General features: G+C 48.6%; 1 protein-coding gene across 1 annotated transcript; it reads left to right on the top strand.

Moving 5' to 3' along the window:
* The first annotated feature begins 13,392 nt into the window (after positions 1-13,392).
* Positions 13,393-23,413, top strand: MOB3C (MOB kinase activator 3C). Its single transcript, XM_039885275.1, has 4 exons — positions 13,393-13,657; positions 16,981-17,450; positions 19,569-19,771; positions 20,093-23,413. Exons 2-4 carry the CDS (start codon positions 17,033-17,035, stop codon positions 20,120-20,122), a joined length of 651 nt encoding a protein of 216 aa, XP_039741209.1. The 5' UTR covers positions 13,393-13,657; positions 16,981-17,032; the 3' UTR covers positions 20,123-23,413.
* The last annotated feature ends 206 nt before the right edge of the window (positions 23,414-23,619 follow it).

Genomic DNA, 23,619 nt, shown 5'->3' with positions numbered 1-23,619 from the left:
TCTTGTGTGTATGCCTATATTTAAATACTCTGAATTTAAGAGAATCTCTTAACACACACAGATCAAGAACTTACTGAGTAGGAATATTTGTAAACCAAGATATCAAGTTAAACACAGAGTCTCTATCTCACCAATCTGCTGGCGTTAGCTTGGTGGGCTGTCTGCTCAGTGTAATTCAGTAGTCGCTCACAGCACCTACTCTGCCACCACCATGTTAGGTGCTGACAAAGGAAGATGAGTGGGATGGATGATTGGGCGATCCTTGCTCTCAAGCTTTGTTCTAGCCACTGACTTTGTCTCTCTGGCCTCTGAGTCTGTGCCTCATATCTAGTACCTGGTCATAGTTTGCCTTGTCTTGTTCTCAGAATGCTTATGCAGCTTCTTTCTTTAACCAGTTTAGGAGCAGGAGCCACACGTTCTGTTTTTTGCAGTCTCTGCAGTACTGACCTTTTGTTCAGTCTTGGAGAAGAGGTACAAATGCCCACTTCCCCAATCACTTGATTTAGCACTGATTCATCATTCATTAATATTCATTGGGCACCTATTATATGCTAAGCACAGTGATAGAAAACCAGAGAATACAGCAATGAACAGGACAAATAAGGCCCCTATTCTGATGGAGCTTATATGCTTGTGGATAAGACAAATGAATAAACCAGTAAGATGATGTCAAATGCCAGTAGTGCTATGAAAATTTTTAAAAATGTGACAGAATGGTAAAAGTGGAGGCAATAACTTAATGGTCAGGAGAGCCATCTCTACAGAGGTGACAGCTGATACTCGAGTGTAGGAAAATTACAAGAGAACACTAAGTACTGAGGGCTTGAAGCAGGGCCAAGCTCAGCATGCTTGTTTCTGGGCCCGGATTTAAATGTTCAGTCCTTGCCCTTGAGAAGCTCACAGTTCAGCAAGTGAGACACTGACATGAATAATTACAATATGAGACAAACTGACCAGTGCCATCTCAGAAGAGGAGCAAGAAGGGTTAAAGAACACTGCTGGGTACTATAGGGGATGCAAATCTTGCCAGACCTTGGTACCCTTGGTGAAGCATTTAGGGCTTCATAGGGAGTAACAGGTAGAAAGTATTAAAGTCTCAAAGAATATTTGTTCCATGCAAGAAGGTCCTGTGAGTTCAGAGCTGGCCTCACAACATATACCTGTTAACAATAACCTCTAACATTTATTACTGGGGCCTACCATTTACCGGGCACTGCGCTAAGGCCTTTACATGCATTATTTCAATACTCCCGACAACCCTGTGAGGTCAGCAGAAAACTGCTGGTTTGATGATGTGCTACTGCTCTCCTTGTGCCTACTGTCTTCCCCGACCTCCAGCTCAAAAAAGAGGGCAGCCTCTCAATTACCCCTAATCCCAGCTCCAGCAGCCAGCTCAGGTCCTTGAGAAGTCACAGGTGGCTCCTAAACCAGCCCTTGCTCTGAGAAACATATGGTGTCAATTTTCCAAATGCTGTCAACTAAAGAACAAAATGCACTCATTATACATTTCTGACTCCAAATTTTATTTGAAAACACATTGTTTTCTAATTAAAAAGGACGGGTTTTGTGCTCTGTTTTATGCTGTATGGAGCACTTTGGTCCTGGCAATTCTAATGTGGCAAGTTGGTGGCAGCATTTTTATCCCTGTTCTGCTTTATAAAGAAGAGACTTGGTGCACAAAAAGGGACAAGATACTTGAAGATTGCTGCCTGCATCAGGGGCCACTCCAGGATAAGAGGTGACAGTCCATTCTCCAGACTTAATGGTGTCATTTGTAATGTCCACTGAGCAGGCCCATGCCTCACATTCACAGGGCTACTTCTAAGCTGTTCAGACCTCAGGAACTGGAAGAGTTACAAGAAAAATTGGTCCAAACTCATTATGAATCATCCCAGGCTCCCCAGAGTTTTCAGAAGAAAGTCCCTTTAAATCAGCTCACTAGAGCTTCAGGATCTGGTGACTTCTCCAAGTTCATGTCTTGCTAGGTCCCCGCCCACTCCCTTAGCTCCTCCAGTCATTCTGGATGACTGGCAGTTCCCTGAATGCACTGTGTTCTTCTTACCTCTGTTCTGATCTTTTTAAATACTTTGTGCCTACCTCAAATGTCCATATCTCCTTCATCAAATTAATTTTGTCTTTCAAAACTCCACTAAAACATCAATACAAGAGCCTTCCTTGACACCTACCCCCTTCTGTGCTGTCCCCGCCCTATCATGTGCTCCTCTGTGCTTCCTTGGCATTTTGTGTCCTACCCCATAGACTAGACACTCCTTGGAGACAGGGATCATATCTTACTAGACATTATATTCCCAATATCCAGTATGAAACCTGACACCGAGAGATAAGATACTGGTGAATGTTGAATAAATTCCTCTTGGATGATTGCTCAACCGAGACCATCTGTGTCTATGAGCATCCCTTGCACAAAGAGTTCTAGCACTAGTGAACATATTGTGATTATGTCCCAGCCCCAAGCAGTGGCTATTTTACTTGCTCTTATTTCAGAGGCCACATGTGGAAAACAAAGCCCAGGGGCCATCAGAGCAGACAGCCAGGTTTATAAGCAAAAAGAACTGGGAGAATGAACAAACGGAGTGAGACAATTATTTTAAAGCACCGGCCTGCTGCGTCCAAGCTTCTGTTTTGACTTTCCAGGTCTCAACATTAAAAAGGACTTTAGAGTCTGTCCAGTCTCTAGTTTTCAACTGTGCTTCAAGAATTCCTAACAGTTCCTTAGAGGAGGGGACTCTGGGAGCCTGGTCCTTACCCCCGCAACTCAACCAGAGAAGCAGTGTTTCATTTACTGGGCTTCCCATAAGCTGTCATTTGAAGAAACAGTTTCTAAGAAAGAATGAAAAAAGCCCTGATCTAGTTTAACCTCCCACCCATCACAGCAGCCCTCTCTTCAGCACCCCCAAGCCATCGGGCAATTGTTTGGAAACTTCCAGGGCCTGGGAGCTGTCCACCCTGTTAACTGACCTGCACCAAGACAGCTTTGAGTGACAGCAAGTTCTTCCCCACCCTGCACTGAAATCTGCCACCTCTCCCCTCACTGGGCTTTATTCTGCTCACCACAGGTGGAGCTTCCCATAGAAGTCTGTTCACTTTTCTCCCTCACAGCCTCTTCTGCTGATGTGTGAAGATAGTTCTCAAGTTGCGTTGGAGTCTTTTGAGCAGATTAAACAACCTTCTGTCTCCTTTTATGACCTAAAACCCCAGCTTCTGCTCCTGGACAAGTTAACTGACCAGGGCCTACCTCACTGTTGGGGCCTGAAATGGAGCCTAAGATAGCTTGTGGGTGACCAGAGTGCATTTAGAATGGCAGTCCTTTGGGAGTTGGCATGGCCCACCCAGCAGTCCTCTCCCTACACTGCCACTCACCAAGGTCACCTTACTGACTCGTCCGTCTTGCCCTTTCCTCATTCATCCCCACTCCTACCTCAGCTGTCCTTGCATGATCTGCTGTCTAACATGGCTTTTCCTACCTGGAATTCTTGACTTTTGGGCCTCTGTACATATATGTACTTCATTTCATCAGGCTGGTTTTAACCTAGTATTCCCATCATATCTTGACTTGAATCTTGACTCTCTTGCCCCGAACTGTGCCCCTCCCAACAGATGTGATACCGCTCTTGGTCCTCTTCTCCATCTGCCATGGCAGTAATCAGAGGTAGGTGGTATTCCCTCAAGCATTTCACTTACCATCACCTCCCTCCAAAAAAAATCTTTGCCTTGGTTTGAAACATCGCTACTGGGTCATGTTGGACTTTTGGTCCAATGCGTGTGATCCCCAGATCATTTTTGTTATTATTATTGTTTCTGCGTTCATAATATGACATGAACCTTACCTTGCATTTTTATTTCTTCAACCCACATTTATTATCCCATTTTGCCCTTGTCTCTGGTCAGGTGGGAAGTAGCTGACAGATTTTATATTTTAGCACTGATTTTGCAGGGGAAGGGAGGGAGCAGAGAGGTGTATTGCTGAGCCTCACTTGGTGCAGACTCTCAACAAACTCTCTGAGATGTGTGCTTCCACCACCTTAGTTTCTTCTATTTAATATTTTCCAACAATACTGTGGGAATAACATCACTTCCATTTTACAAAGGAGGATACTGAGGAAACAGCATTGTAGATGCCAAGAGTAAGGTCTAAATTAGAATCCCAGCTCTGCCTTTGGGCAAGTTACTCAGTCTCTCTGAGCATTTATGTTCTCATTTGTAAATAGAAAAATAATAGTCCTATCTCAAAAGTTAAGAAAAGGATTAAGTGGTATAGTTTATGTAGAATGTTTAGCACTATGTTTCACGCATGATAAAAGCACAAAACAGTACTGCTAGATTAATTACTTTTTTAAGGCACAGTCCTTCAAGAGTAGATGGAACATTCTGCTTTTGGAAAATAGATCTACTTTTGGAACACAGACTTTCTACTTCTAGAATGCAAGTTTCTATTGGGCTCTTTTTCCTGCACTACGTTACCATTTTCTGAAATTCTTTACCAAGAATTAAAAGAGGTTTGAGCAATAGTCATCATACCAGAGAGTTTGGCACTAGGCATTTGGGAATCTCAAGACTAGATTCTCAGACTGGTGTGTAGGAGCAAAGAGTGGAAGGCTGGATTAAGCCCAGACCGGATCATGGAGTGAGCACTCTCTCTCACAGATTGGAGTGAGCACTCTCTCTCACCCTGGACAAGGGGAGGGAGGAGTGAGGGCAGGCAACTAGGTAGAACCATAGCTTGGGAGCTGACATCAGGAGCCAGGTGACGCTTGGAGTTTCAAGCCAAGGTGCAGTTCTACCTGATTATTTGTGGATGGCTTATCTGAGACCAAGGTACTCCTGATTACAGACCTCTGCTTATTTAATTCTTTGTTAACTCATTAAACATAACAGTTATAGCTTAGAAAGACTAAAGCCTATAATTTTCCCACCAGGTTGGACATCAGAAGCACCTGAAGAGCTTGTCAAAGATGTCAATTCTTGGGCCCCAACACTGAAATGTGGGTTCTTTTGGTCTAGGATGGGCCTGGGAAACTATTTATTAAAAAAAAAAATCTCTCCAGGTGATTCTGAGGCTCAGTCTGGTTTGGGAACCCCTGCAATAAGTTAGTGATTTTACAGCTAAAGAAAAAAGCCTCAAACCATGTGAAATAACCCCAAACCAGGTGAAATGACTTTGCCAGTGTCACACAGGATGTTGGTAGCATTATTACTTCTACCTCTTTGTTACAAATTTTCTCTGCATTTTGGTCCCAAGCACCCCAACTGGAAGATATCTGAAAGCAAGGATTTAATTATCGTCTGCTTCTAGGGAAGATTTCTGGGCTGCAACTAGCTGTTTCTAGCATATCTCTGGTGAGGACCTGGAGGGGCAAGAGAGGAAAGCAGAGGCATTCCCAGACTCTTGGAGTCCAGATGGCTTCCTTGTTTGATTGCAAGAGCTGAGAATTCCCCAGGCTCATGACCTCTGAAGCCAAATTCTGGATTAGCTGTTGCACTGGATTATCTGTGCCTGGCCCCCGCAGCTGCCTGGAGAATTGTGTGTTGCTTGTGTAGCTGAAGCTCTCCACTCATCCTGTGGGGAAGAAAGGGGAGATGACGTCTGGAGAGCCAGGCAGGCAGCAGGTGGGGGATGAATAGGAACTGAGCGAAAGAGCTTGGCTGGGAGGCACTCCCCATTGGTGCTGGGATTGATTGGTGGAAGTTTTTCTCCTGTCTCAGTTTGTCTTAGAGCCAGCAGACTGCACTATGTCCTCTGGACATCCCTATGGAGAGGGAATTGCTATCAAGGACAGAGAAGCTCTGGGTAACTCAGTGTTGGTCTACCATGTATCTTCTTCTCAGAAGTGACTACTTTAGAAACCAAGTGACCCTCAGATAACCTTCTGTTTCCTGACCCTTCTCCTCTCTGTACTCGGTCTCCTTCCTATCTCTTTCTCTTCTTTTACGCTCAGCTCATACTAAGTGACTTTCTCTCTTGGGTGCTATTTGTACAAGGTATGGAATATGACTTGCCCAAGCAGATTTCACAAGGGTATTGAAAAAGTGAGCAAGAACTCTGGGTGGTGTCAAAGTTACTGAGGCTAGTCAGTGAACTTAATGCTGTTAATTGCTTTAACATAGATCTGGGCACAAATGTCTGTATTATCATCTACTTTCCCAGGAGAACATTTTTAGAAACATGTTTAGCCCTCTTTCAAACTGATTTGTTCTCCTTTCTCTAATTTACTGGGTGGGTCATATGAGACAGTTCTTAAACAGCACATCTGCGAAACACTCCAGCAATGTAGGGCGGGGGGTGGACCTATGATTGGAATTAGGAGGCCTGAGTTCGAGTCCCAGCTCTGTCACCATCAGGCTATACTTCTTGGCCAAGTCAGTTCACCTTTTGAAGCCAATACTCACCTCCTAGGGTTGTTGCAGGGCTCAAAAATGACCAAGTGCTGAAAGCATTTTGTAAACCAGAAAGTTCCTTACAACTGTCAGCTGTTGCTACAGTGTCTCATGGGAAGGGGTAAAATGCACAAGAGCCCACTTTTCAGAGTTTACAGTCCAAAGGGGAAGACAAAATCTCATGGGCTTAACCAAGGAGCATATCTGCAAAGCACTAAGAACTTTCTGTGCCAAGGGCTCCCCCCTGAGGAGGCTTGGTTCCAGGCAGCTGGTGTAATGCAGGAAGCCTTCCTGGAAGAGAAGAGCACATCCTTAGTTCCCTTAGCCTTGGGCAAAGCTGCACTACTAGAGCTGCTTCTTGAAAAAGCCCCAAATGCAGCCCCATGATAAACTGGATAACAAGTGCAGGAAGTTACAGGCTGTACTTACTGTGAAATCTAGACTCCAGGGATACAGTGTGAATCCCCAAGAAGTAGACGCCATCCACACTTGAATTGCTTCTTCCCGGCTGTGGGGAACACATTTTTCCCACCAACAGGAAATGAAGCCAAGATGAGACCTAGAGGTTCTTCTAGAAGAACTGCAGGGCAGGGTTTGGGGTGTCAGCCTAACATATCTAGTACCTTTTTTCCTCTTAGGGGAACTGTCTTTTTCTCTCTCCTGTCCCTCCATCCCTCCCTCTGGAGAAAAAAACAAATTAACTCTAGAACAACAAAACTTCCTCCCTCCCAGGGTTGATAAAAAATGGAAATGAGAAAAATGCTTCTCAAGCACAGATACATAGAAGGCTTTATACCTTCTATGAAAGGACTTTATTATCATTATTTATCTTTGGTCCAATCCTTTTGCTCCTTGTGCCTCAGTTTTGCCATATACTCAGGAGATTAGACTGATAGCCGAGCACCCTTCCCCTTTAAGAGCCACCCCTCCCTGGCCTGTTCTTTAAAGATCTTCTGCAGCCTCAGCCTGGTGAGCTACGAAGTAGGACACCTGGGCCTGGTGGAAATTCCTCAAAAGACTGAGATCATTGTCATCACCCACAAAGCAAGAGCAAAGTCTGCACCTGGTCCAAGTATAGTACCTGACATCTAATGAGCTCTCAGTAAATACTAGGGAATGAACGAATAAATCAAACAGATGTGCTGTTTCCACCCTACTATGCTCTCTAAGATGTTAAAACTATACATATTTACCATTACTAGAAAACATCACCCTGGCCTTCTGGGAGGTCCCGCATTTTTTCTTCACCCCACAAGTAACATGGGGAGCAGGAAAAGGTTGTCTTGGTCTATTCAGGTTGCTATAACAGAATATCATAGACAGGGTGGCTTATAAACTATGGAAATTTGTTTTGCACAGTTCTGGAGACTGGGAAGTCAAGATCAAGGCACCTAAAGATTCAGTGTCTGGTGAAGACCTGCTTCCTGGTTCATAGATGGCCACGCTGTATCCTCACATGGTAGAAGGGAAGGGAGATAGCTCTCTGTGTCTCTTTTATAAGAGAACTGATCCCATCACGAGGGTTCCACCCCATGACCTCATCACTTCCCAAAGGCCCCACACCCAAATACCATCACACTAGAGATTAAGTTTGTGGGAGGACACAAACATTCATCTACAGCAGAGATTCCCAACTCTTAGTCTTCTATATAAACGTCACTGGGGATCTTGCTAAACAGCAGCTTCCTGCACCCACTCCAGAGATCTTGAAACGAAGTCTCTGTAAGAGAGGACTCGCCTTTTGTGTTTCCTTTTTTAAACCTTTCATTGGTGAAATTTTCAAGCATATGTGAAAGGAGAATCTATCGTATAATGAACCTCAATCCCTTTCATCCAACATAAAAAGTTTCCACCACATGACAATCTGGCTTCTTTTAGACACCCACCCGCTTTCCCTCCAAATCCTGGACATCGTATTGTTTCATCCATACATACTTCTACTTATATTTATAAAAGACAAGTACTTTTAAAAAACAAAACATTCCTAGATTAATTAATAATAATTCCTTAATATTACCAAATGTACGGTCGTATTCAAATTTCCCCAATTGTCTCATCACTTCTGTTTTACAGTCGATTTGTTCAAATCAGGATCCAAACAAGATGGACACCTTGCAACTAGACATATTTTTCAAAATTTATTTTAAAAAGTGTTAGGCTCACATGGAGGTTTCAAAAATAATACAGGGAGTTCCCCTGTACCCTTCATGTAGCTTCCCCTAATATCTTAAGTAACCACAGTATAATTATCACAATCAAGAAATGGACACTGGTACAGTACAATTCAAATTACAGACTTTATTTGGATTTCATCAGTTTTTATGCATACTCGTTTTTCTTTTTCTTCCTTTTGTTTATAGTCCTACAAAATTTTATTATGCGTATAGGTTTATGGAACCACAATCAAGATACAGAACTATCACCCAGAGAAAGTTACTTGTACTATGTTTTTATAGTCAAGCCTTCCTCCTCAACCCTTACTCCTAGCCACCACTGATCTGTGCTCCAGACCCTCCAACTTTGTCATTTTGAGAACATTTATAATGAAATCGGATAGTAGGTAGCCTTTTCAGATTGAATTTTTTCACTCAGCATAATGCCTTTGAAACCCATGCAAGTTGTTACAAGTTTCAATAGCTGGTTTGTTTTACTGCTGAGTAGTATCCATATTAAGTCACTTTTAACTTATAGGTGTCCCCTAACCTCTTTTTGTTTTCTTACCATTTGTTCGTTCAGAATCTGTCCTACAGAATGTTTCTCATTCTGGATTTTGCTGATTTCACCCCCATAATGTTATTCACTTTTTTTCTGTATTCCCAGTCATTCCTGTAACTGACAGATCTCCACACTTGGCCAGAATCTGATGGTCTTCTGTAAAGAGCCCCCAATCCCCACTGGCAACTCTGAGGCAAGTGTTACCGAACACGCTTGGGGAAAGAATACTGTAGAGGAAGGAAGACAATGCCATGGGGACTAGGGCCATCTGAGGAGGCCTCCTGTAGGAGAAGGGTTTGAACTGGGGCAGTGCTCCAGGAAGGCAGCCCCAGAGGCTGAATGCGAGGCATCACAGTGGCAGAGGAGAGGGTAGGGTTGGACAGAACTTCCTGTGCAGGCTTCATGATGGGCTCCATGAAGGCTGAGCCTGGGACACTGATGAAACTGCCACCACCCCTGGACCCTCACCTCCTCACCAACTATCACCACCACTCTTGGGACACCCCTGAGCTTGGACGGTGTGCACCTGGGTAGGGGGCAATGCCTACAAGGCCATGTTGGATGTCAGATGTGAGAGCAGGCTATGAAATTGTCCTAAGGCCCTTATGAACACCAGGCTTTTGCCACAGCCTCCAGAGGTTTCTTTCCCAAGATGGAAGACCTGAAACCTGGAGAGGTAAAGGCTACACCTCCAACTCAAGGGGTGGTAGGGAGCCAGGAGGGAAGAGAGACCTTGGAGCACAGAACACTTGAGTTTGAGGTTCTCAGGGTCAAGAGGGCCCTCCCGCTCTTCAGAGGAATTGAACCCTCTGAAGCTCATGTCACGGGGGGCTGTACCACCTTCGCTTGCACACCTCTACCCGCCCCCCTGCCCCCGCCCGGAAGTGAGTACAGCCGTCCAGGCTACATGATTGGACAACTCTGATGTGTCGAGTGTCCCCTCATAGCATCCTGGCTCTCTGTTCCTGTCTTCTAGGACCACAGGAACAAGTGCAATCCCTCCTCTACACAAATTCCTGCTGTGTGCTTGAAGGCAGCACCCCCAAAAGACCAGCCACAGCCTTCAGTTGTTTACAAGGACTATCACATCTGGTCCTCATAGCTCTTCTCTGAGAAAAAAATTATTGTTGTTTCCATTTTACAGAAAGGGAAATAGGCTCAGAGAGAATAATCACCTTGTCCACAGTCATACGGAATTTTAATGTACATCCTTTTCAACTTTGTCCTTTTCAAACTAAAGGAAGTTTAACCTTAATTCTTCTTACTGCAATAAGGGTAGCCTTTGATTTTTCTTCAATGTGCCAGGATGAAAGATAGTTCCTTCTGGGCAGGAAGAGGCAGAAGCTGAAATAGAAACTTTTTCTTGGGAGATTAAGGAGAAGGTAGGTGCCATCAGGCTACAGAAGTTTCCGGAAGTCTGGTGGGGTGAGCTGGGGTGCTGTAGCTCATTCTGAGAGAAGCGTAGGGATGTGGAAACTTTCCTGCTATCAGTCGAGTCACTGAGCCCACAGGGACAAGAGCAGGAAGCTGGTCCTGATAAAGCACTTGGACTGGTACAGTTGGGAGATGCTTTTGTGGTGCAGATGGGGAATGCTGAGGTCCAAAGAGAGGCAGAGGCTTTCCCCGAGACACCCAGCAGGGCAAGAGCTCAGTACCACTTGGAGCCACTGCCTCTTGGAGCTCCCATCAAGCAGTCATGTTCCTGGATTGTGCAGTGAAGAAGGGTATGTCCTCAACCGAGTCCTCAATGGTTCCCATCAAGCTTCGGAAACAGGTTATCACAGTGGTTATCACACAAGTTATTTGAGCCACTTATCACACTCAGGACACAGGTTATTTGAGCCACTTATCACACTCAGTAGCAGGGAACAGTGCCTGTCCTGCATAGGCATGCAGTGCTGTCGGGTTACAGCATGCCATCAGAGAGGACAAGAACAACCCAAGGTCTCACAGCTATTTTCCGGTAAAGTCAGGACCTATTCTCCCAGGTCTGGGTCTTCTCAGCCCCAGCAGAGCCTCCTGGAAGGACACAGTCTCTCTAGCCTAAAACCAGAGCCACAGGACGGGGGTACAGGTGTTTAAGGGATCTGGGCTATCTCTGGCTTCTCCCAACCCTTCAACCTGTCATCTGGTATTGGGGCAGACACCCAGGGCTCTGTGGGTGAGCTGGGAACTTCTGAAGTTCCTTCCAAATGGATCAGCTATATTTCCCACGATGTAAGATTCTGTGCTTTTCATTCTTCATCAGGCAAACTCCTGCTCATTCTATAAAACCTAGTTCAACGTACAGCAAATGACCATGTACAAAGCCACAGAGGGAGTCACATCACATTCCAAAGAATCTTACAGACCATGATCTCCGACCACAATGCAATATAATTAGAAGTTGACAAGAAAATCATAAACCTCCCATAGGCTGAGAAACTAAAAAACGCACTTCTAAATCATCCATGGGTTAAAGAGGAAATGACAATGAAATTATGAAATATTTAGAACTGAATGATAAGTAAAGCACAGCGGTTTCTGTTTTTTCTGTAAGTCGAAGTCCCTGAGCCTATGTGCCAAGTACCTTTCATTGTTCCCTAGATGCACTCTCCACCCTCCTCCACCCAGCTCTAGACCCAAGAAAGCCGACCTCCATGTGCTGCATCAACTCTCATTGGCTTCAAGAGTAGGAGCTGGCCAATGGAGAAACCTGGCCAGAGATCAGCCAGAGAGAGTAGAGGGAGGCCCCTTTACAACCCCATTCCTTCACAGAATGATTGCTGTGGGCTAGGTATGCCCTTCAAGCATAGGCCACAGCTAAGCTCAGATCAGTAGGCCCCTCCTCATAGCTTGCACTTTGACCCCTCCCTCCCAACACCCCTTCAGCTAGGGGTGACAGCTTCAGCCTAGGGCATACATCGAAGGGCTGCTCTTGCTAGTCCTTTGGTAATATGCTATCTGTGTGGTTGCCCTACACCCTCACTATACTTCTAAATAATGACTTCTTTAAACTCTCTTCAGAGTGCCCAGTCCATAACCATGTTTCCACTTCTGGATGACTGAGCTCTGACCTTGTGTTATCTCTGTGTGTTGTGCCACCTGCTAACCTCAGCTGAGATCAGGTACTGGGACAGCTTCATCACCTGATGCCCTGCCCTCAGTGCACAGAATCATGCTTAACAAAGGGGGTTGATTAGAATATCAAACAAATGAAGGAATAGATTCGAATTCCTTCTGCATGTACTAGAGCATGCAAATGTTTAGAGGAAATTTAGGGCAGAATTAAGACCCACACAGCAGGGAAAAAAAGAAAACTTTAGACTGTAGCAAAAATAGGTGCTCGACAAAAGAAAGAATCCTCAATTCATTCTTCAGGATCTTGTGTGTTCTCATTGCCATCGAGCAAGAAGATCCAGACACAAGAGGAGCCCAGTAAGCATCTGTGCCACAGTAAATGCCCTCCTCCAGCCTCCAGCGCTACCCCACTGTTGCCTGCTCACTTCCCGCACCTCTCCAGGGTGACCTCTACAGCTCATCTATCTGCCTTGGCCCTCCTATCCTAGAAGGCCTCCAACCTTCCCTCCCTTCCCAGGATAGAGCCAGCCACCTATTCCTTGGGCCTGGGGCCCACAATGTGCATTGGGTGCTGCTGTGGGATATCTGTCTGTCATCAGAGGAGGAACATGAGTAGAAAACTAGGGAGAGAAGATCAAGTCTTGAAGGGTCTGGATTTGGTTGGAAAGAAGGAGGGAAAGAAGATATTTCAAAGTGGGAACCACTGGAACAAATGTCTGGCGGTAGGAAATCGGGTGACTTCAGGTGAGGGGTGAGGAGAATCAGCCCAGTCTGAGCAAGGGCCCCGGCCCTGGTGGAGAAGGTGAAAGTCTGTGTCTGAGCACTCTTCAGGACCAGTCTTTTAGTGCTGGGGTAAGGGACTCACTCATGAGTCCCAAGGCACTCATTCATTGGTATTAAGTACCTGCTATGTGCCAGGCACTATGCCAGGAGCTAAGAATGTGGAAGTGTATAGGGCAGACTTGATCCCTTATTGAGCTCAGGGACAAACGAGACACACGTAATTCTGGGAAGACAAAAAAAAAAAGAAATCCATTATTTAGCAGCTCTTTTGTCTCCCCTCCAGACAGAAGCTGAGCTTGTCCCCATTTTACAGTTGAGAAAGCTGAGGCTGCCTGCTTGGTAAAAGTCCAAGCAAACGCTGAGAGGGCTAGCTAGTCTTTTACCCAAGGGGAAGTTGGGAGAGGGATATGGACATTCCGGAAAGGCGACAGTGAGTGTGTCTGTGCATTCGGGGAGGGGGGTCCCCATTCCCCGCCCCTTCCCCCGCCCCTTGGCCGCAGCACGGCTGGCCCGGGAGGGTAGGGGCGGAGCTGGCGTCGCCTCAGGGGCGTGAGGGCGACCGAGGCCCGGCAGGGCAGGCAGGCGGGCGGACAGGCGAGAGCACACGCAGAGCGGAGGACCGGCAAAAGGAGGAGACCCAGGGCGCTGGGATGTGACCCGCGGCCAGACGAGGGCTCAGCGCTTACCCACCCAGGCAGACTCGGTGAGTGAGTGCCGCGCCCCACGCGCCCCCGCCGCACAGACGGCCCAGGCTTGCTTCCACTTTCATTTCTTCAGCTGTCCCGGCGTGGCACAGTCCGGAGGCGACCTCTGCCCGAAGGCAGGCTGGCCACAATCCTTGGTTTGGGGTCCTAGGCTCAGAGCAGCTGAAGTGGGGTTTCAGGGGAGACCAGCAGTGTGTTTGAGGGGGTGTGTCTTCTTCGGGAGCGGAAATGTCAGGCCTGCTCGTCTGTGTCCTCCAACAGACAGGTCTATCATGGCAGCTGGGCTGGAGAAGGGTAGGGGGAGATGGCCAAGGGGTGCGCTTGGGCGGCCGAGAGTTGTGAGGGGGGCACAGACTCAGTGCAGAGCGTGGAGGCCCCGCCTTTACTTTTCTCTTGGATCTGTGCCCTGCACGGAGGCATCTCGCAGGACGCACAACCCTAGGCTGGATTCTGGGCTCACACTGGGGCCAGCCCCTGCCCAGGATTCTGGGCCAGGCCTGGGGAATGGCAGGTGTGGCTCTGGCAGGGGACTAAGTGTCAGAAACTGACAGGGCCACTCTGTGGTCTTCAGTTGGGAAGCCTAGATGCCCATCCAGGATGTGAGCTATCTCTGGCCACTTTAGGAGTAAAAGGACACCCAAAGTTAGGAAACAGGGGGCTAAGAGAGGATATAAATGGCCATGGTTCAGCGAGGGAACAAAGGTTCTGTGAGGGACAGAAACTCAGGAAGGGCATGGAAGTGGGAAGTGAAGAGAAACCAGTGGCCTGGATAGAAAGGCAACTATCAAATCCCACCCCCACTCTCTACCACCACCGCTCACAAGCTTACATTTTGTTAGGAAAAGACCCAGGCCTTGAAATTCTACAGCAGGAAGGTGGGACTCTAGCTCGCTGATCAAGACGCCCAAGTTGCTGTGCGGACTGTGGGGGGAGGCGCAGTGAGTCGGGGGAACAGGAATTAAGTTGGTCTAATTGGTGGGAAGATGCTTCCCCCCGCCTTCCATCCCCAACTTTCCCCTGTCTCCACCAGACCCGCTACCAGCCAGTGCAGGAAGATGCTCCTTTACTCTTTTCATGGGCTCAGTCTCATTTTATCGCAGTTCTCAGTTCTTCCATTGGAGATCCCCTGTCTGTTACTTGCTATGTGAATGCAGACTCCTCAATGCCCCTTTCTCAGCCTGTTTCCCCATCTATATAAGAACTGAGTTGGGCCAGTTGATTTCTCGGAGCTATTTCAACCCTAAGATTCTCGATTCTAAACTTTCCTTAAAGCTTGAGCATCAACTATGTGCCAGGCCCTGACCTAGGCTCGCAATAGGTTGTGTGGGGACAGCAAAGGCCAAACAGTAGCCTCCACCCAAGGAGAAAGAAAGGGGGCTATGGGAGGAGATAGCATTCAACCTGATCATATGTAGTCAGGCAAAGGGACCAGTGTAAGAAAACACATAGCGGCAGGAGAGTGGGCAGTATGTTCAGGTATCATCAAGAAGCCCAGAGTGGTTGTTGTCAGGGAGTGGGCAGGAAAGGTAAGGTGAGGTATTGAATGCCAGGGTGAGGTCTGTTGGTCACTCTCAGTAAAAGGGACTATGTGATGGTACAGGGCCCAGGAACCCCACCTAATTTCAGTGTGATTTTGGAAGCACCTGCCCCAAGCAGAGTTTAGTGAAGCATGAACATCTCCTCCTCTTGGTCAGGAAGCTCAGGTCCCACACTGGAGTTTTCTTTGGGTGAGAAGGCGAGCTGCAGGGAATAGATGAGATGACCTGCCATGTCATTGAGGTTTTTTTTTCAAGAAGACAAGATCCTTCTGGGAGACCTGCCCCTACTTTCCAGACTCCTCTCATTTTACTTGACTATCTCCCTCCTAACCTGCCTGTTTTGGGCACAAGAAAGAACCCCTGTTCCAAACTTCTCCTCCACTAGCTTGACTTTTTGCTTGATGTGACGCCTCCCCCAGCCCATACTTACTGTGCCTTTAGTTACACCCAATTGTCACCTTGTTCCCATCCTCCTTCCCCACCTCTGTCCCAGCATTACTAGAGATATGAAAAGGAAAATGCTCTAGTGTCAGCTCCGAGGTCAAGGCCAGGCTTTGTTTGTGACTATATTCAAGCTTCAGTCTAAAGCTAGTCAGGACTCCCATTGATCAGGGTCAGGGCCAGGTCAAAGTTCAACCTGGAGCCAGAGCTCAGTGCTTAGCCTATACTCAGTGTTAGTGCTCAGTCTGGGGTCAGGGTCAGTGCTCAGTTTGTGGCTAAATTTCATTCTCAGCAGGTACCTGGGTCTGCATTTCCCAAGAGCTCACATACTCACATACTACCCTGAGAGTCCCAGAAACCTGGCTTGTATCAGAGTGACGCAGGAAGTTGCATAGGCCAAATCCATGCCTGCTACAGGGGTGCCCCAGCCATGATGGAGCTGGGACTAGAACCTAGGACTCCTGCAACCAAGCCTGGGACTCTGATTCCTGTCCCCAAAGTCTGTTCTGAATCTGGGATCCTTCAGTTCTAAGAGGCAAAGCAAATTCATCTGAATTCTAGATGGGCCAAGATGGACAGATTTGACTATATTCTCCTATCTCCCAGTTCTAGGCATGTAGTGAGTGCTCTAGGAATGTCTACTGAGTTCCAGGTAATGGGGTGTTAGGAGGGCTGCTGTGGCTTCTTGGGGTTTCGGGCTGGAGGAGGCTGGCTTGGGGGAAAGAATCTTCAGCCACTGTTGAAGGAAATGGTGTCCTTCTACACCTGCCACCTCCCCCTCTCCTCCAGCGCCTGCAGCCACACTCAGAGGCCACCCAGCTGGCCATATGAGGGCCCTTTCCTTTTCCAGAGTAATAAAAGGAAAGGACATTTTTGGTAGAAAAGTCCCTCCTGCTCCCTGGGAACCCCCGGTGGCCGGATAAACTACGGGATATCCCAGAGGAAGTTGAAGGCAGGGGCCCTCCCCCTACCCCCAGCACAATGCAGCCAGGCTCTCTCTCCCACGCTGCACCAGCTGGCCTCTGGGCTCCCCCCAGAGTTCATCTTATCCAGGCCCCTGCCTCCTGGCAGGCCTACAGAAAGCCTCTGCCACCTCTTTAATGGCCAACAGCAAGTCTGAGGAGCACCTGTTTGGAGCTGAAGCCCTGCCTTCTGTGAAATGCAATGAATGTGGGGAGGAAACAAAACAAGATGGGAGGGCTGTGGGTGCTTGGCAGAAGGAACTAGGGCAGCCTGGAAATAGGGCAGGGACTGCAGAGGTGGGCCAGTGATGTGTTGGGAAGTCAAAGCCGGTTTGGTTAGGATCTGACCACCATGCTTCCCCATGCCCTCGGCCCTGGCAGAGCATCTTCAGGTCCTGCCACCGGACACCTGGCCCCTCCGCCCAGCCTGGCCATGGCGTTGTGCCTGAAGCAGGTGTTCGCCAAAGACAAGACCTTTCGGCCACGGAAGCGCTTCGAGCCCGGCACACAGCGTTTTGAGCTGTATAAAAAGGCACAGGCGTCGCTCAAGTCTGGCCTGGACCTGCGCAGTGTAGTGAGGCTGCCGCCTGGAGAAAACATTGACGACTGGATCGCCGTGCATGTGGTGGACTTCTTCAACCGCATCAACCTCATCTACGGCACCATGGCGGAGCGCTGCAGCGAGACCACCTGCCCGGTCATGGCCGGAGGGCCCCGCTACGAGTACCGCTGGCAGGACGAGCGCCAGTACCGGCGGCCGGCCAAGCTATCCGCGCCGCGCTACATGGCCTTGCTCATGGACTGGATCGAGAGCCTCATCAACGACGAGGATGTCTTTCCCACACGCGTTGGTGAGTGCCACCTGGCAGGCAGGTCAGGCCTGGCCAGGAAGAGAGGCAGTCACCGGAGCCCATTTCACAGATGAGACATTTAGTTTGATACAGCAATTCGAGAGGGGAGGCAGGGTGGTGGTAATTTTCTTCCTCATTTTGTAGAAGAGGAAACTGAGGCATGGAGAGGTTCAGTGGCTGCTCAAGATCAGGTATCTTGAGCTAGAACTGCCTGACTCCCAGTTTAGGGCTTTTCTTGTCTGAGGCTTGAGTACCCCTTCCGGGACCACCCTGACAAGACCACTGTGATTCTCAGAACCTTCCAGAAGAGTTGCCTCAAGGTTCTCCTAGCAGATCACCCTACCTGGGCTGACGACTTGCAGTCTCCTAGGAGTTGCCTTTGACTCCTGGCCCCGGAAAGGGAAGGGGGTGGGGATTGGGTGGGCCAGATGGTATCCCTACCTCAGGGGGCTCCAAGGGCAGGATTCTTCCTTGTCAGGCCCAGGCCATGGAGCCTTTTCTTATCTCAGCTGGGCAGCCCTGGCGGGTGAGTGTAGGGACAGGAGATGAGTGATGTCACCCTGACCCTGCTTCCCCACCCAAGGGCAGCTAGAGGGGGTGTTGGCCCAGGAGCTGAGCGGGCATGACACTGTGTGCATCACAGCAGCCCCTCCCCACCTGGCCTCACGTTCATCCCGTTAAGGCACTAGGAATCAGAGATGGGTGGGGCAGGGTGGTCAAGCCCAGAGGGGAGAAGTCTGAATACTGAGGGAAGCTGGGCGCTGAGTCACAATTCAATGCCCATGGCCCCATCCCAGCTGGTAGCCTGCCATTTCCTGTACTATCTTGCCCAGTAATGGGTATCCTCATTTCATATGGGAGAAAACTGAGGCCAAGAGAGGGACAGTGCACTGAATCAGGAGGGATTCCAAACCATACCTCAGGTCTCTTGGGGCCCAGGCCCTAAGTCTAGATGAGCAGGACGTCTGAGGGACTGGGGCTGGGCCTAGGGCTCACAGGAAGGCAGGGCTCAACCCCATCCGAGAGCAGCGAGGAAGGAGAAGGGCTCTAGGGAGCCAGGTGGGTCAGTGTGGATCTGTGTCTGGGCTCTTATTCCCTTCTAGCCTTAACATCCTGGGCCTGTGAGACCCCAGATGTCTGTTCCTTAACCCGGGGATGGCTCTGCCATAGCAGAGAACAGGGTATCGCTACCAAGATCTCTACCTTAAGCACAGGGCTATACAAAATTGTGCCTTTTTTGCAGGTTCTGGAGCTTCTCTTGAGCAGGACCAGTGGCATTTATCTCAGAGGGGCGCTGCAGGGCAGTACAAAGAGGGTTTGAATCTTGCTTCCAGTCTGTACTAATTAATAGTTATGTGGCCTCAGGCAAGTGGCTCCACCTTTATGTACCTCTATTTTATCACATCTAGAATGGATATAATACCCATTATCATACCAGGCAAAAGGTGCAGGGCCAGCACAGGGCCTGGCTCACAGATGGAAGTGTAAATGTTATTGATTATATGAAGGAATGAGAGATATCTGAACAAGTTCTTGAAGACTTAGTAATTCTCAGGATTCAGGTCTGGGGCCTGCTGTGTGAATGCCACAAAAAGGAAGGAGTCAGAGCAAGGCTGGAGAAGGAGGTCAGGATCATGAAAGGGCTTGAGCAGGTTCCATGCTGGGAAGTTAAGACTTAATCATGAAGGCCCATGTTTTTAAAAATAGAACCTAGATGGCAACGAGCCACTTTTGGAATTGTATCCAAGGGTGTCATGTGAGAGCACCTACAGATACACATATTTCTGGAGAGAGTTTGGGCATCACTTTCATCATAGTCTGAGAAGGGTTGGTCAGTGACCCCAACCAGGTAGCAGAGGCCTACTCAGGGTGATGGGAAAATGTGGAAGATGATTTATTTTTCAGCAGGGGAGAGGCACAGTCAGATTTGTGCTTCATTAAAAAGGGAAGTATGGGAGAAAGCAAACCATGAGATCTTTCTGTCTCCCACAGCAAAGTGTGCTAGGGAAGAGGCCATTCTGGGTGAAGGCTGCCTATATATGGAAGGGCAGGGAAGGTTGGGCAGAGTTTCATACCAAGATGCTCATCCCCCACTTCTGCTCATCCATGCCCCCTTAGGAGTTCCCTTTCCCAAGAACTTCCAGCAGGTCTGCAACAAGATCCTGACCCGCCTCTTCCGTGTCTTTGTCCACGTCTACATCCACCACTTCGACAGCATCCTCAGCATGGGGGCTGAAGCACATGTCAACACCTGCTATAAGCACTTCTACTACTTCATCCGCGAGTTCAGCCTGGTGGACCAACGGGAGCTAGAGCCACTGGTGAGGCCAAGCCCCACTGCCCTCCCCGACCAGGGCTAGCCTCTGAGTTTTCAAATCCAAAGGCTACCTGCTTCAAGAAAATCCAATACCTGTATAGATAAATTAGGGGACGGTATTCATTTAACAATGATTCTGTACTTCAATAGAGAATTCATTCAAGTGTCAGTTTACAAACCCAGATCTGCAGCCTTGAATTAGGGTGGGGGATGATGGAAATGGGCCAAATTCAGGCAAAAAATACAGCCAGACTCTATGGTTTGGGAAGGGACTACCTAGCAGGTTGAGCTCTGACTGACCCTTCCCCATCTTGTGTCTCTGCAGAGGGAAATGACAGAGCGGATCTGTCACTGAGCCCAGGCCTGGACATTGTTGCCTGTCAGATGGACCATCTGAACACAGAGTGGCTAAGGGAGGGGACCCTCAGGAGTCTGGTGGCAGAGGAACCTGAAGGCCCTGGGACCCCCTCCACACATCCAAAGCCCCTTGACTTCTGGTTCTCAGGAGTGTGCCCACATGTCCCCTGACTGCTTGTGAATGGAGAGGGGGAATATTTAAAGGTGGGAAAACAGAAGGAAAGGAAGGGCTAAACCTCTGACATGAAGTCTGGGGTTGGGGTAGGCTAGAGGCTTTCTGCTCCGATATGTGACCTTTCCAAGCTTACCTGGGAAATTGTGGATGTGGTTGAGGTGATGGCAAGTCAGGTACAAGAGAGTGAGCAGCCTGTGTGTGAGTGAGCACAGATGACTGTGTGTGTGTGTGTGTGTGTGTGTGTGTGTATTTGACTGTGGGGTGTGTCTGTGAGAGCTGGCTGCCTTAGACCCTCCATAGCACATAAGAGGCCCTCATAAATGTTAGATAAATGGATGAATGGAAGAAACCAAGGAATGAGGGAGGTAGGGGAGGAGGGATTAGGACCATCAGACTATGACCACTTTCGGAGTGATGACAGGTCACTGTCCCCACTTGGCATGTCTGGCAAATGTGTATAAGTGCACAAAATGTGGTTGTAGAGGTACCTCTGTGAAACTTCTAGGCTACGTTCTTCCATCAGCATGAATTCTGAAGAGCTGTGAAGAGGTAGGAAGAGGATCCTCATCCTAGGTACCTAAAGCCATAGTCCACCACAGACACAGGTTCTGATTGCTCAGCCAGAGATGCCCGTTTGCTGTCATTTAACTCGTTCCTCTGCCTCCAGGAAAGCCTGATTATAGACAGCCTCTTGGGGGTTGGGGATGATCCCTCATGTCCACAAAGTTCCACTGGCTCTTAAATTGGGAATCACATGATCCAGTCTAGCTCCCAGAATCTGAAGTCCAGCACAGAAAATCCTCCAACCCAAGGATCTAGTGGAACTCGAATTGGGAAATTCCAGAGTCTTGTCTCCCATCCTGGGACATTGAGGACCACGTGACTAGTGAATGGACCCTTCCAAGCTTGGAGAGCCCCCATCCTGCAAGTACTTGCCTCTTTCCCAACTATCCCTGAGACATTCCAGCTGGTTGGCTCTCAGAGCATAGCTGTCCACAGAGAAACTGGGATGTCCATTCAGCACTCTATCACTCGGCCCAACCCTGTGCCCAGACCCACAGGTGGAGAAACTGAGGCAGGGACAGGGCCCTCCCCTCCCAGAGTCTCCATGCTGGGAGGCCAGAATGGAGAGCCAGAAGGGACCTGAGGCTCATCCTGAGTCACTCACAGACTCCTCCATGTACCTAGCAGGAGACTGAAGCCGGGAAGAGAAGGAGCAACTGTCCAAGGCCTCACAGCAAGGCTGTTGTGGAGCTGGAATAGAAACCAGGGGCCCTGACTGCCACCCCAGAGCCTATGGATTGCTACATAGGGAGATGAGGAGCACATGGAAAGAGGGTTTGACAATCCTTCTCCAGGACACAACAGTTCCTGCTTTGAGCAAGGATTTCTAGCCTGATGCCAGAGTGCCCCACCTCCCTGCAGATCCGCTGGGATTATCTGCTGAGCCAAGCCTCCAAAATCATGACCCTCTCCATGGCCCAGCAGCTGCCTGATTTCTGGGGAAGCAGATGGCGCTTCTGGGGCCAGGCAGCTGGACCTGGGACGGCTGTCTCTGGAGAAGTTCCCAAGAGAAACACACTGCCCCAGCAGCTTTGCCAGAGGTTTGCATGGCAGGCGGGTGGGGGGTTGTCAAAGATTCCCCCAAAGAGGACTGTGGATTGGAAGATGGATTCTAGATTGTGGCTGGTGCTGATTGCAGAGGCGGGTGGGGTAAGACAGGAGGGGGTGGGGAAATCTATTTTTGTGAACAAGGAAGATTTTATTGTTGTTATTTTTGGTAAAATAAAGCTGCATTGGTGGGAAGCTGTGGTCTGGGTGCCACATGGCTCCTGGGCAGCCTGTGGAAGGCACTGGGCCAGAACGGGGCAGGGAGGGCTTTTTGTCCTGAGATCCTGGGCCATATGGAGAGCTGGCTGGTGTGGTCATATCTGGCCCAGCTCTCCAGGGTGGAGACACTAAGGTTTTCCCAGGGCTCTGGGAACTCTGGATCCAGAATTCCTGGACTAGGCTAGGACCCTAGGAGTGGGGAGGGCTGGCCCTTGCCTTCGTGGAACTCAGTTTCTTGGGAGTCTTTCCTTGTTTCAGCTCAGGTCACCTGGCACTGGCTGTTTTCACCCCACCCTCTTAATCTGGGTGGTTTATTGGATAGAGCTAATGGGTTAAGGAACAGGGCAGAAACACAGTCCTAACCCCAGTCACAGCAGCAGAAACCCTTCTCAAGAAAAAGATTTGTCGAGTACTGGCTAGAGTTCAAAGTGGGGGTGGCAAGGCATGGGGCTGACTCCTGAGTTTATTCCCCCTGAGATACCTGACTCTCTTAGCTCAGGTCTTGCTCTTATTCCACTACCCCGTACCTTCAAGCTGCCCAGACAAGTTGAAAAATAGCTTGGTTCTTAAGAGTCAGAGCTCTCTCCCCGTTACCTAAGAAGGAGACGATCTGGCTTTGTTCGGTGGCTCTTCTGGGAGGCAGAGGCCTGGGTTCCAGTCTCAGCCCAGCTCCTGAGGTACTATACCAAGCCCCTTTCCCCTCCAGACCTTAATTACTCTCATCTATTTCATGACCAGGAGTGGGAGTGAGGAAATGATTGATTCTAACCTCCTTCAATACAGTCTGTGGATCATTCACAATAATAATAGCTAATACTCATTATGTGTCAGGTACAGTTCTAAATGCTTATCATATAATCGCCTATTGAATCAAGTTTGTTTTTGGCTAGCTCCCTGGCTCCCTTTTTGGCACCTAGTATCCCTCCTTTCACTAGGATTTGTAAGGCCCTCCACTCTGCTGCCCTTTCAAGGCTCACCAGAGGAGGCTCAAGTCCAGCATTCTAAAAGGTGGTTCTGCTTGTACACTTCCTGTGACAGATCACTCACTACCTCATCAATTACTGGACAGCTTAGACTCTTAGAAAGTTGGGATCTCAATTCATAGTAGTTTTGAAATACATCATGGTAGTGAGGGTAGATTTATCTCAGAGCTGTGTGGCGAAGGTCTGTCTGTACCTTATAAGTTGTGACAAAATGGCTTTTAGAAATTCAGAAAGGGATGCTTAGAGAAGACTAGACAGAGATGAGAGAAAGGAGGAAACAAGAGAGTTGGGGCCACCACAACACAGAGAGAGGAAGATCCCCCCGCCCCCTCAACAGGGCAAAACTTGGCAGGTGAGGGTCCTGTGATAGGCAATGTACCAGAGGTAAAGGGACAATTTGGTTGGGCAGCCAGGCTGTGGAAGGCTTTGTTTTCCTTTTGGTTCAGGATCCATAAAAATATTCAGAGCAGAGAATAAGGAAGCAAGCCATTCTTATCACATTGGGGC

The sequence above is a fragment of the Pteropus medius genome, unplaced genomic scaffold (assembly GCF_902729225.1).
Source record: "Pteropus medius unplaced genomic scaffold, Ma_sr-lr_union100, whole genome shotgun sequence".
Classification (NCBI taxonomy): domain Eukaryota; kingdom Metazoa; phylum Chordata; class Mammalia; order Chiroptera; family Pteropodidae; genus Pteropus; species Pteropus medius.
This window is presented reverse-complemented; position numbering and strand designations above follow the sequence as displayed.

What these genes read in the sequence shown, in the direction of transcription:
- MOB3C (XM_039885275.1), top strand. Translation starts at nt 17,033, where the DNA reads ATGGCGTTGTGCCTGAAGCAGGTGTTCGCCAAAGACAAGACCTTTCGG. An exon ending in TGTCTTTCCCACACGCGTTG is followed by an intron (nt 17,451 to 19,568) that starts GTGAGTGCCACC and finishes ATGCCCCCTTAG; the next exon opens with GAGTTCCCTTTCCCAAGAAC. An exon ending in AACGGGAGCTAGAGCCACTG is followed by an intron (nt 19,772 to 20,092) that starts GTGAGGCCAAGC and finishes GTGTCTCTGCAG; the next exon opens with AGGGAAATGACAGAGCGGAT.